This window comes from Bombina bombina, chromosome 5 (assembly GCF_027579735.1).
Source record: "Bombina bombina isolate aBomBom1 chromosome 5, aBomBom1.pri, whole genome shotgun sequence".
Lineage (NCBI taxonomy): Eukaryota > Metazoa > Chordata > Amphibia > Anura > Bombinatoridae > Bombina > Bombina bombina.
The window spans coordinates 434534277-434548998 of record NC_069503.1 but is presented as its reverse complement, the minus strand read 5'-3'; the positions used below and the strand labels follow the sequence as shown (position 1 = coordinate 434548998).

The 14722-nt window shown below is 37.7% G+C and overlaps 1 protein-coding gene across 1 annotated transcript in view; it reads right to left on the bottom strand.

The window, feature by feature from the left end:
* The window catches only part of TMEM108 (transmembrane protein 108), a 437914-nt gene that overhangs the window by 92651 nt on the left and 330541 nt on the right, over window positions 1-14722 (bottom strand). The window contains 1 exon segment of the mRNA XM_053714287.1: window positions 5369-6388. Coding sequence (XP_053570262.1) covers window positions 5369-6388 — 1020 coding nt within the window.

Sequence of the window (14722 nt, the reverse complement as noted above, 5' to 3'; positions counted from 1 at the left end):
AATAAAACAGTGGTACATCTGTGTATTATCCACTGAGCAAACACTAATAAAACAGTGGTACATCTGTGTATTATCCAGTGAGCAAACACTAATAAAACACTGGTACATCTGTGTATTATCCAGTGAGCAAACACTAATAAAACAGTGGTACATCTGTGTATTATCCAGTGAGCAAACACTAATAAAACAGTGGTACATCTGTGTATTATCCACTGAGCAAACACTAATAAAACAGTGGTACATCTGTGTATTATCCAGTGAGCAAACACTAATAAAACAGTGGTACATCTGTGTATTATCCAGTGAGCAAACACTAATAAAACAGTGGTACATCTGTGTATTATCCAGTGAGCAAACACTAATAAAACAGTGGTACATCTGTGTATTATCCAGTGAGCAAACACTAATAAAACAGTGGTACATCTGTGTATTATCCACTGAGCAAACACTAATAAAACAGTGGTACATCTGTGTTTTTCCACTGAGCAAACACTAATAAAACACTGGTACATCTGTGTATTATCCAGTGAGCAAACACTAATAAAACAGTGGTACATCTGTGTATTATCCAGTGAGCAAGCACTAATAAAACACTGGTACATCTGTGTATTATCCAGTGAGCAAACACTAATAAAACAGTGGTACATCTGTGTATTATCCAGTGAGCAAACACTAATAAAACAGTGGTACATCTGTGTATTATCCAGTGAGCAAACACTAATAAAACAGTGGTACATCTGTGTATTATCCAGTGAGCAAACACTAATAAAACAGTGGTACATCTGTGTATTATCCACTGAGCAAACACTAATAAAACAGTGGTACATCTGTGCATTATCCAGTGAGCAAACACTAATAAAACAGTGGTACATCTGTGTATTATCCAGTGAGCAAACACTAATAAAACAGTAGTACAGCTGTGTATTATCCAGTGAGCAAACACTAATAAAACAGTGGTACAGCTGTGTATTATCCACTGAGCAAACACTAATAAAACAGTGATACAGCTGTGTATTATCCACGGAGCAAACACTAATAAAACAGAGGTACATCTGTGTATTATCCACTGAGCAAACACTAATAAAACAGTGGTACATCTGTGTATTATCCACTGAGCAAACACTAATAAAACAGTGGTACATCTGTGTATTATCCACTGAGCAAACACTAATAAAACAGTGGTACATCTGTGTATTATCCAGTGAGCAAACACTAATAAAACAGTGGTACATCTGTGTATTATCCAGTGAGCAAACACTAATAAAACAGTGGTACATCTGTGTATTATCCAGTGAGCAAACACTAATAAAACAGTGGTACATCTGTGTATTATCCAGTGAGCAAACACTAATAAAACAGTGGTACATCTGTGTATTAGCCAGTGAGCAAACACTAATAAAACAGTGGTACATCTGTGTATTATCCAGTGAGCAAACACTAATAAAACAGTGGTACATCTGTGTATTATCCAGTGAGCAAACACTAATAAAACAGTGGTACATCTGTGTATTATCCACTGAGCAAACACTAATAAAACAGTGGTAGAGCTGTGTATTATCCACTGAGCAAACACTAATAAAACAGTGGTACATCTGTGTATTATCCACTGAGCAAACACTAATAAAACAGTGGTACATCTGTGTATTATCCACTGAGCAAACACTAATAAAACAGTGGTACATCTGTGTATTATCCAGTGAGCAAACACTAATAAAACAGTGGTACATCTGTGTATTATCCAGTGAGCAAACACTAATAAAACAGTGGTACATCTGTGTATTATCCAGTGAGCAAACACTAATAAAACACTGGTACATCTGTGTATTATCCAGTGAGCAAACACTAATAAAACACTGGTACATCTGTGTATTATCCAGTGAGCAAACACTAATAAAACAGTGGTACATCTGTGTATTATCCAGTGAGCAAACACTAATAAAACAGTGGTACATCTGTGTATTATCCACTGAGCAAAAACTAATAAAACTGTGGTACAGCTGTGTATTATCCACTGAGCAAACACTAATAAAACAGTGGTACATCTGTTTATTATCCACTGAGCAAACACTAATAAAACAGTGGTACATCTGTGTATTATCCACTGAGCAAACACTAATAAAACAGTGGTACATCTGTGTATTATCCAGTGAGCAAACACTAATAAAACAGTGGTACAGCTGTGTATTATCCAGTGAGCAAACACTAATAAAACAGTGGTACAACTGTGTATTATCCAGTGAGCAAACACTAATAAAACAGTGGTACATCTGTGTATTATCCAGTGAGCAAACACTAATAAAACAGTGGCACATCTGTGTATTATCCAGTGAGCAAACACTAATAAAACAGTGGCACATCTGTGTATTATCCAGTGAGCAAACACTAATAAAACAGTGGCACATCTGTGTATTATCCACTGAGCAAACACTAATAAAACAGTGGTACATCTGTGTATTATCCACTGAGCAAACACTAATAAAACAGTGGTACATCTGTGTATTATCCACTGAGCAAACACTAATAAAACAGTGGTACATCTGTGTATTATCCACTGAGCAAACACTAATAAAACAGTGGTACATCTGTGTATTATCCAGTGAGCAAACACTAATAAAACAGTGGTACAGCTGTGTATTATCCAGTGAGCAAACACTAATAAAACAGTGGTACAGCTGTGTATTATCCAGTGAGCAAACACTAATAAAACAGTGGTACAGCTGTGTATTATCCAGTGAGCAATCAGTCCTTAAAGCCCAGGTTTACTTTCTGTTAAACATCATGGGGCATATTTATGTAGCGTATCATGTTCCCTGCACATCGATAAATCGATAAATGCGCAGTCGGCATTAATCATTGCACCAGCAGTTCTTGTGAACTGCTGGTGCCGCCCCCTGCAGATTCACAGCCAATCGGCCGCTACTACGGGGTGTCAATCAACCCGATCGCATTCGATCAGGTTGATTTCTGTCCGCCGCCTCAGAGCAGGCGGACAAGTTATGGAGCAGCGGTCTTTAGACGGCTGCTTCATAACTTCTGTTTCCCGTGAGCCTGAAGGCTCTCCGGAAACATGGGGCATCAAGCTCCATTCGGAGCTTGATAATTCGGCCCCCATATCTTATCCTTTCCATGTGTAGCATGTTTAAATAGGTTTCTTCTATCCACAGTGCACAATTGTATGTCTCTTTAATGGAAATGTCCAACCCTGGCAAATACATATTGATTAGAAATTAAGTGCTTATTTAATGTCATCAATTTTGCTTACTCAAAGGTTATAAATGAATCTATTTTAGTAGTTTGAAAGACTATTGATAATCAACATACATTATTTATATAGTCAAATCTAATAAACAAACATGAGGCTTTATTTAAAAAAAATGACTGCACTAGAAAGTTTTTGGGGGCTAAAGTTGGCGGCTGTGGCGTGTTTAAAAAAAAAAGGCACTAAAAATATATTTAAGATTGGTGCACATTGCTGAGCGACTTACCTCCTTCGCTGTGCTTAGGTTCTAAAGGCGTGTATAACGGCATCAGAACGAGGTTTCCAGTGGAGTCTATGGAAGCCGGCTCTTGTGAGTGCAATACTTCCATGCATTTTGCGTGCACTGGTATTACATAGTGGAGCGCAAATATTGCTTAGTGAAAGCAATATTTTGTGCTCCACTTATAATCTGGCCTTATTTGTTTAACCAATATTTTTATGTCACTGCTATTCAAGTTACTGAATCCTTTAACATGTAGACAGATGTTGAGAAGTATTGCAGTTTCCTGCTACCAACAAGATTTGAGTAAGTAGGATACTAAGTGAAGACTGGTATTTTTTTCTAAAGACAAAAGATAATGAAGGGGTGCATATATAGAGAATGGAGTCAAAATACTATTGTATGATGCTCAGATCGGGTTGATTGACACCCCCCCTGCTTGCGGAGGATTGGCTGCGAGTCTGCAGGGGGGGATCAGGTCCGACAGACATTTCATAAATAGGCCTCAATAGGTGCTATTAGGTACTTACACAGTGTTCCTAAGAACTACTAAGTGAGGACGATCTGCATACACACTGTGTAAGTACCTAATAGCACCTGTTGTGTAAACTATTATCATACTGGTGACAATGGTTTCCTGTCTCACTGCAGGACTCGGATGTATCTGGGGCTGCTTTACTCCTTGTGATTTTGGGCTCCAGATTGAGTCTGTTTAAGCCTCACGCTGTATTGGACTTATATCTGTGTGCACGCATTTGTTCTCACGCAGCCAGCTTTAACAAACTTTTTTGTGCTGATTCTCAATTGTGTTTGTGATTTTATAATTGTGTTTATGTTTTGCATTGTATTTTATGAATTGTTTTTATTCTGTTTTACACATTAAAGTGCCATTAAACAGGTTGAGATCTGTGCATATCCTAAAAGGGCTAATGATTTTAAAATAGTTTGCATAAATTTTTTTTTTTAATTTTCTGGCAAGTATTTTAAAATAATTTTCAAAATTAAGCAAAATTAATTACATAGCTAAACTGCCTGGAGCAGCCAATTCGACCCTCTTATCAGTGTTTAGACACAGGCATTGTATTTTACTGCTTCTAGGCATGCTCCATCAGATAATCCCTATTCAGTTTTGCATTTTACCAAAAGAACAATAAACATAGATACAGCCGTAAAAGGAATTGTGTGGGGGGAGTTAGAGGTTTACAATTCAGAAACTAAAAAGGGTTAATGACGAGGCACTGAAGTATAAATTTGCAAGTAAAGTAATTAAAGTACATATATTATTTTGTCTCTATCCCAACTTGTTTTATGTCCCTTTAACTCTTGCATTGATTATTAAATTGCAATATCCCCTTTTTTATAACACTAACTTTGTGCAATCCCTTTATATATTATCTGTTTACTAGCTACTACATATATTAAGCTTGGTAAGCGCCCCGGTACAGAGATTGCTGTGTGCCCTACTAACACATACAATCTTCATTTGTTCTTCAGTTTTTGTATCACAACAAAATTTACCCCAACAAAACAAAATATAAAAATATGGTTTACAGAATATACTTGTGTAAACTCATTTTGATATTTTGTTTTTAATTTGAGACCATGTTGTAACTACTGAATGCATACAAACATAAAAGCTACCAAAAATAATGTGATCTATTGGTCATTAATGAGAAATCCTTCCTGATATACATTTTTGATAGCAGGCATAAATAATGTTATAACTATATACTATACCACAACATCTCTTTAAATATCTATAAAAACTTTCTCTTTATTTCAGATGTGCAAAAAACAGACACATATGGCAACTGTAACCACACAAATCCTCTAGCATATCACTACTAAAATCTTAGATATCTTTGAAATAGAGCCATGAATATACTTACAACATGAGGATATTGGCACACTGATAGCCAGAAAGATCCAAGCAATATCCACTTTGCTTAGACAAATGGTCTCCCTGTGTTGGGGTTGTGTACCATCTTCTGTTACATGAGAAATATTACCAGGCATCCCAGGTTTCCAGGTTCCAGCAGGTACCAGCCTGTTAAGAAAATTTCCAGTTGCAGTGGATCCAGCAGTAGACAAAGTCATGGAACCATTGATGGTTGCATCTGTTGATGGGATCATGTCCAGTATGGTTGCATTGTTTGTATCAGTGTGTGGTTCCATAATCATATCATTAAAGTTCCCTGGTATAAGTGTGGGCCTCTGAAGTTTATTAAAAGTCTGCCCATGTGGGAGGATTGATGACACTCTGGAAATTGCAGAGGAAGTCCCATTCCTCCCTTGTCTAATTGAGACCAAAGAGCCATTACGACTTAACACATCCCATAGTTTAGAAAAATTGGGTTTAGAAGGCACTGACACATCAGAGTTGCTTGACATCACACTGGCAGGGGTTGTTGAACCATCTCTTTTCTCCTCCTGGTTAAAGCCCTGCAATGTGCCACTTCGGAGAAAAGAGTCTTTAAGAAATGTGAGCATAGTGCTACCATAGTCACTATTTGTTGCAGTTCTCACAGGAAAGCTCTGGGGTTCTGTTTTGAGGTAATGGTCTGTGGACTCTGTGAAGCCACTTGTGACATTCTGAAATATTTTTCTCTTGCTATTTATGTTTCCTAAACGTGAAACACCCTGATTATTAAAATGTGGTGTTGACAGCCGTTCACTGAGATTAACACCCCCCCTGTGAAATGAAGTCTCAAAAATTGTTTTCTCTGTAGATTTGACAGAGAGAGGAGTTTCAAACTTTGCAGAGTTCCGAATGAGACCAATACTATGGCTTGGCATCACCATTGCAGCTTTTGTGGTAGTTTCTCTCAAGAAGTGATAGGTTTGTAAAGTAGTGGATGGCTCTGTGACAAATATCTGCTCCTCTGCCAGTGCCAGGAAAAGTAGAACACCTATAAAAGAAAGAAAAAAAAATATTCTAAAGACCAGAACAAAAGGCTTAGCAAAGGTATACTACCATTCATAAAAACATATCATGGAGATACTAGTGTACCAGAAGCCAGCAAGTTTCTTAATTTCCATTATGTAATCATCTGAAAAACTGTCTCACAACTAATATAGAGGTTATTATATCTTTAAACAGGATTTTCAAGAAAATGAATGTACCACCTCCTTCAAAAAGACTTGCTCAGGCACATTACTCCAATACTGATTATAGATTGGCTGAAGGCTTATATCTGTCTGTATCTGTCTCTCCATCCACCATTTTTTTTTCTTAGTGCATTTCATTAAAAGAGCCCTTGGGACCTAACAGCCTATTGAAAGTTTGCCATGAATGTTCCAAAGCAGAAAATGTTTGTAACCACTAATGTTTGTAATCTGTCATTGTTTTACCTGGAAATGTAAAAATGTATTTCTTTTCTGATGTATTTGTCATCTAATTATCAATACACTCCTCCGCCTGACAACATGTGCAGTTCCTATATTTTCTTACTTGTCTGTTCAGCAAGAATAATCAAGACCTTTAGATTACTCTTCTGAAAAGATCTTAATCTACGTTTTGTAGAATGTGAAGCATTGAAGTGTATGAGTTTTTTTTAACAAAGGGTGATATTTATCATGTTTTTTTCTTCTCTTCCAATGAAACAATTGTGTAATTTGCTCTGATTTTTTTAAATTAAGGATGATAAATTTAAGATTTCTTTCCATGAAAAAAACACGTGTATGCACTAAGATTTTGTTCTTACTAAGCATATGTTTAATTTTAATTTAATTTTTTTAATTATTCGATGAATATCTAGGGGCATATTTATCAAGCTCCGTATGGAGCTTAATGCCCCGTGTTTCCGGTGAGGCTCGCCGGAAACAAAAGTTATGAAGCAGCGGTCTAAAGACCGCTGCTCCATAACTTGTCCGTCTGCTCTGAGGCCACGGACATAAATCAACACGATCGAATACGATCGGGTTGATTGACACCCCCTGCTAGCGGCTGATTGGCCGTGAATCTGCAGGGGGCAGCATTGCACCAGCAGTTCACCAGAACTGCTGGTGCAGTGATAAATGCTGAGAGCGCATGCTGTCGGCATTTATCGATGTGCAGCGGACATGATCCGCAATATCGGATCATGTCAGTTCACACCATATTAAATAGGCCCCCTAGTGTACAATGTCCCTTTAATGCTCAAGCAGAAGTGTTACATAAAACTCCACTCGTAATCTAGCCCTTATTTGTTTGTGGGGTACAAATGATAATATCAACCTTAATGAAAAATAATTTAGCGCATAAAATACATTTGTTTATTCATGGAAAGAAAAGTAAAAAAAATTAAAACACATGCTTAGTAAGAAAAAAACCTGCATATTATACAATTGTTTATTCAAGGAAAGTAAAGTAAAAAGATAAACATATAAGTAGTAAGAAAAAAAAAATCAAAGTGCATATAATACATTTAACTTATCATGAAAAGTAAAATATAAAAAACATAATTTATGTAAGAACTTACCTGATAAATTCATTTCTTTCATATTAGCAAGAGTCCATGAGCTAGTGACGTATGGGATATACATTCCTACCAGGAGGGGCAAAGTTTCCCAAACCTCAAAATGCCTATAAATACACCCCTCACCACACCCACAAATCAGTTTAACGAATAGCCAAGAAGTGGGGTGATAAGAAAAAAGTGTGAAGCATAAATATAAGGAATTGGAATAATTGTGCTTTATACAAAAAAATCATAACCACCACAAAAAAGGGTGGGCCTCATGGACTCTTGCTAATATGAAAGAAATGAATTTATCAGGTAAGTTCTTACATAAATTATGTTTTCTTTCATGTAATTAGCAAGAGTCCATGAGCTAGTGACGTATGGGATAATGAGTACCCAAGATGTGGATCTTCCACGCAAGAGTCACTAGAGAGGGAGGGATAAAATAAAGACAGCCAATTCCGCTGAAAATAATCCACACCCAAACAAAGTTTAAAACTTATAATGAAAAAAACTGAAATTATAAGCAGAAGAATCAAACTGAAACAGCTGCCTGAAGTACTTTTCTACCAAAAACGGCTTCAGAAGAAGAAAACACATCAAAATGGTAGAATTTAGTAAAAGTATGCAAAGAAGATCAAGTTGCTGCTTTGAAAATCTGAACAACCGAAGCTTCATTCCTAAACGCCCAGGAAGTAGAAACTGACCTAGTAGAATGAGCTGTAATCCTTTGAGGCAGAGTTTTACCCGACTCGACATAAGCATGATGAATTAAAGATTTCAACCAAGATGCCAAAGAAATGGCAGAAGCCTTCTGACCTTTCCTAGAACCGGAAAAGATAACAAATAGACTAGAAGTCTTTCGGAAATTCTTAGTAGCTTCAACATAATATTTCAAAGCTCTAACTACATCCAAAGAATGCAATGATTTCTCCTTAGAATTCTTAGGATTAGGACATAATGAAGGAACCACAATTCTCTACTAATGTTGTTAGAATTCACAACCTTAGGTAAAAATTTAAAAGAAGTTCGCAACACCGCCTTATCCTGATGAAAAATCAGAAAAGGAGACTCACAAGAAAGAGCAGATAATTCAGAAACTCTTCTGGCAGAAGAGATGGCCAAAAGGAACAAAACTTTCCAAGAAAGTAATTTAATGTCCAAAGAATGCATAGGTTCAAACGGAGAAGCTTGAAGAGCCCCCAGAACCAAATTCAAACTCCAAGGAGGAGAAAATGACTTAATGACAGGTTTTATACGAACCAAAGCTTGTACAAAACAATGAATATCAGGAAGATTAGCAATCTTTCTGTGAAAAAGAACAGAAAGAGCAGAGATTTGTCTTTTCAAGGAACTTGCAGACAAACCTTTATCCAAACCATCCTGAAGAAACTAAAATTCTCGGAATTCTAAAAGAATGCCAGGAAAAATGATGAGAAAGACACCAAGAAATATAAGTCTTCCAGACTCTATAATATATCTCCCTAGATACGGATTTACGAGCCTGTAACATAGTATTAATCACAGAGTAAGAGAAACCTCATTTGACTAAGAATCAAGCGTTCAATCTCCATCCTGATGGAAAAAAGGACCTTGTGACAGAAGGTCTGGTCTTAACGGAAGAGTCCACGGTTGGCAAGAGGCCATCCGGACAAGATCCGCAAACCAAAACCTGTGAGGCCATGCTGGAGCCACCAGCAGAACAAACAAGCATTCCTTCAGAATCTTGGAGATTACTCTTGGAAGAAGAACTAGAGGCGGAAAGATATAGGCAGGATGATACTTCCAAGGAAGTCACAACGCATCCACTGCTTCCGCTTGAGGAACCCTGGATCTGGACAGATACCTGGGAAGTTTCTTGTTTAGATGAGAAGCCATCAGATCTATTTCTGGAAGACCCCATATTTGAACAATCTGAAGAAATACCTCTGGGAGAAGAGACCATTCGCCCGGATGTAACGTGTGGCGACTGAGATAATCCGCTTCCCAATTGTCTATACCTGGGATATGAACCGCAGAAACTAGACAGGAGCTGGATTCCGCCCATACCAGAATTCGAGATACTTCTTTCATAGCCAGAGGACTGTGAGTCCCTCCTTGATGATTGATGTATGCCACAGTTGTGACATTGTCTGTCTGAAAACAAATGAACTCTATAATATATCTCCCTAGATACGGATTTACGAACCTGTAACATAGTATTAATCACAGAGTCAGAGAAACCTCTTTGACTAAGAATCAAGCGTTCAATCTCCATACCTTTAAATTTAAGGATTTGAGATCCTGATGGAAAAAAGGACCTTGTGACAGAAGGTCTGGTCTTAACGGAAGAGTCCACGGTTGGCAAGAGCCATCCGGACAAGATCCGCAAACCAAAACCTGTGAGGCCATGCTGGAGCCACCAGCAGAACAAACGAGCATTCCTTCAGAATCTTGGAGATTACTCTTGGAAGAAGAACTAGAGGCGGAAAGATATAGGCAGGATGATACTTCCAAGGAAGTGACAACGCATCCACTGCTTCCGCTTGAGGAACCCTGGATCTGGACAGATACCTGGGAAGTTTCTTGTTTAGATGAGAAGCCATCAGATCTATTTCTGGAAGACCCCATATTTGAACGATCTGAAGAAATACCTCTGGGAGAAGAGACCATTCGCCCGGATGTAACGTGTGGCGACTGAGATAATCCGCTTCCCAATTGTCTATACCTGGGATATGAACCGCAGAAACTAGACAGGAGCTGGATTCCGCTCATACCAGAATACGAGATACTTCTTTCATAGCCAGAGGACTGTGAGTCCCTCCTTGATGATTGATGTATGCCACAGTTGTGACATTGTCTGTCTGAAAACAAATGAACGATTCTCTCTTTAGAAGAGGCCAAGACTGAAGACCTCTGAAAATTGCACGGAGTTCCAAAATATTGATCGGTAATATTGATGCCGCAGTCATAAGACCTAGAATTTCCATGCATAAGGCTACCGAAGGGAAAGATTGTGACTGAAGGTTTCGACAAGCTGATATCAATTTTAGACGTCTCATGTCTATCAAAGATAGAGTCATGGACACTGAATCTATCTGAAAACCTAAAAAGGTTACCTGAGTCTGAGGAATCAATGAACTTTTTGGTAAATTGATCCTCCAACCATGATGTTGAAGAAACAACACAAGTCGATTCGTATGAGATTCTGCTAAATGTGAAGACTGAGCAAGTACCAAGATATTGTCCAAATAAGGAATACCACAATACCCTGTTCTCTGATTACAGACAGAAGGGCACCGAGAACCTTCGTAAAAATTCTTGGAGCTGTAGCTAGGCCAAACGGCAGAGCCACAAACTGGTAATGCTTGTCTAGGAAAGAGAATCTCAGAAACTGATAGTGATCTGGATGAATCGGAATATGCAGATATGCATCCTGTAAATCTATTGTAGACAGATAATGCCCTTGTTGAACAAAAGGCAGGATAGTCCTTACAGTTACCATTTTGAATGTTGGTATCCTTACATAACGATTCAATATTTTTAGATCCAGAACTGGTCTGAAGGAATTTTCCTTCTTTGGTACAATGAAGAGATTTGAATAAAACCCCAGTCCCTGTTCCAGAACTGGAACTGGCAAAATTACTCCAGTCAACTCTAGATCTGAAACACATTTCAGAAATGCTGAGCCTTCGCTGGGTTTACTGGGACACGGGAAAGAAAAAATCTCTTTGCAGGAGGCCTTATCTAGAAGCCAATTCTGTACCCTTCTGAAACAATGTTCTGAATCCAAAGATTGTGAACGGAATTGATCCAAATTTCTTTGAAAAAAACGTAATCTGCCCCCTACCAGCTGAGCTGGAATGAGGGCCGCACCTTCATGTGGACTTAGGAGCTGGCTTTGATTTTCTAAAAGGCTTGGATTTATTCCAGACTGGAGATGGTTTCCAAACCTATACCGCTCCTGAGGATGAAGGATCAGGTTTTTGTTCCTTGTTGTGACGAAAGGAACGAAAACGATTATTACCCTGGAAAGAAAGGGAAAGCAGAGTAGACTTAGACGACATATCAGCATTCCAAGTTTTAAGCCATAAAGCTCTTCTAGCTAAAATAGCTAGAGACATATACCTGACATCTACTCTAATGATATCAAAGATGAAGATTTATCAGCATCAACCTCTGAGACAGAATCCTCTGAATCAGAAGAACCATTATCAGAATCAGAATGATGATGTTCATTTAAAAATTCATCTGAAAAATGAGAAGTTTTAAAAGACTTTTTACGTTTACTAGAAGGAGGAATAACAGACATAGCCTTCTTAATGGATTTAGAAACAAAATCTCTTATGTTATCAGGAACACTCTGAGTATTAGATGTTGACAGAACAGCAACAGGTAATGTAACAGTACTAAAGGAAATATTATCCGCATTAACAGTTTGTCATGACAAAACAGTACAAACAACAGCTGGAGGAACAGATACCATAAGTTTACAGTAGATACACTTAGCTTTGGTAGCTCCAGCCCCAAGCAGCGATTTTCCAGAAGTATCTTCTGACTCAGTTTCAACGTGGGACATCTTGCAATATGTAATAGAAAAAACAACATATAAAGCAAAATTGATCAAATTCCTTAAATGACAGTTTCAGGAATGGGAAAAAAATGCCAGTGAACAAGCTTCTAGCAACCAGAAGCAATTAAAAATGAGACTTAAATAATGTGGAGACAATAGTGACGCCCATATTTTTTAGCGCCAAAAATGACGCCCACATTATTTGGCGCCTAAATGCTTTTGGCGCCAAAAATGACGCCACATCCGGAACGCTGACACATTTGGCGCAAAAGAACGTAAAAAATGACGCAACTTACGGCGACACGTATGACGCCGGAAACAGAAAAAAAAAAAAAAATTGCGCCAAAAAAGTCTGCGCCAAAAATGACGCAATAAAATGAAGTACTTTCAGCCCCCGCGAGCCTAACAGCCCACAGGGAAAGTCACATTTTTAAGGTAAGAAAAAAATTGATTTATTCATATGCATTATCCCAAATATGAAACTGACTGTCTGAAATAAGGAATGTTGAACATCCTGAGTCAAGGCAAATAAATGTTTGAATACATATATTTAGAACTTTATAAAAAAGTGCCCAACCATAGCTTAGAGTGTCACAGAAAATAAGACTTACTTACCCCAGGACACTCATCTACATGTTGTAGAAAGCCAAACCAGTACTGAAACGAAAATCAGCAGAGGTAATGGTATATATATATATAAGAGTATATCGTCGATCTGAAAAGGGAGGTAAGAGATGAATCTCTACGACCGATAACAGAGAACCTATGAAATAGACCCCGTAGAAGGAGATCATTGAATTCAAATAGGCAATACTCTCCTCACATCCCTCTGACATTCACTGCACACTGAGAGGAAAACCGGGCTCCAACCTGCTGCGGAGCGCATATCAACGTAGAATCTAGCACAAACTTACTTCACCACCTCCATAGGAGGCAAAGTTTGTAAAACTGATTTGTGGGTGTGGTGAGGGGTGTATTTATAGGCATTTTGAGGTTTGGGAAACTTTGCCCCTCCTGGTAGGAATGTATATCCCATACGTCACTAGCTCATGGACTCTTGCTAATTACATGAAAGAAACATGCTTCAAAAGAAAAAAAAATATTGGTGCATATCATTCATTTGTTTTTTTCTTTGCATAAATGTGTTGTAGATGTTCAATTTATATAGCCCATCTGGGAGTGTTTTTGTAAAAATTTATAGTTTTACTTATTTTTAAATAACATTGTGCTGATTTTCAGATTCATAACTAAGTCCCACAGTTTTAGATGCATACTGATGTATACAGACTTCACATTGCATCTGTTTGTATAATGGGTCTATTCATATGCAAGGGAGGGTCTGCTCTCAGCCCCTTTCAGTGGGTGTTCCAGACTAATCTTATCAACAGTGCTAAATTGGGAGCTTCTAAGTAAGTTTTTAAAAGGTTTTCTACTGGATTTTTATATCAGTGTCTATGCATACTATTCTTTATAGAAGTGTCTTTTACATGCAGTTAAATAAAAATTGGTGTATACTGTCCATTTAACTACGCTAGAACTAAGCTTTTTGCACTTGTCGGCTTAAGCTCGTATTATGAGTTAAAAGTAAACTGGTTTTGCTTGTGCGCTAACGCGACAAGCACAAAATGCCAAACTTAGAATATCGCTAGATAACCTATTCCATCATAGAAGTCAAGAAGTCAATAGAGAAAAAAAAGTGGAAAAAACTAACATCGACATGAAAATATGAATATTTCACATTCCAATGTTCCTCTCAGTCTTTAGTTTTTTTATGGTTTGATCCAATAACAGATTCATAGAAGGTCTTGAGTTTGCTGAGGTGCCTCGTTGCAAAGGTGACATCATGTTTGAGAGTCATTAAGCATTGCTTCTGCATTTTGTTAGTCTTCTACAGTTGCACGACATAGCTTGAAGCGCTAGCAATGCGGAAAACCAATAATTACAAACTCTAAACTTAGGAAACATGATAAATGGTCAATGTAAATATTCTTGTCTATTTTTTTAGGGTAAAAAAATTATCTGGATAGAATGAATCTTTTCAGGGGCTGGCCATGGGAATTCCTTGGTGTTCTTGGGGAGGGGTTGGGATTGTTTGCCTAAAACTCAGCCCAGCATGTCAAGACTATTGTCCTGTGAAGTCTCTGATATTACGAATGTATCTTGCTACTGCAAATCTGTCAAAGTGGGGATTTTTTAATTTTTTTCATTTCTTTTTTAACTGTCTTCAAGTTTTATTTTGTACATATGTT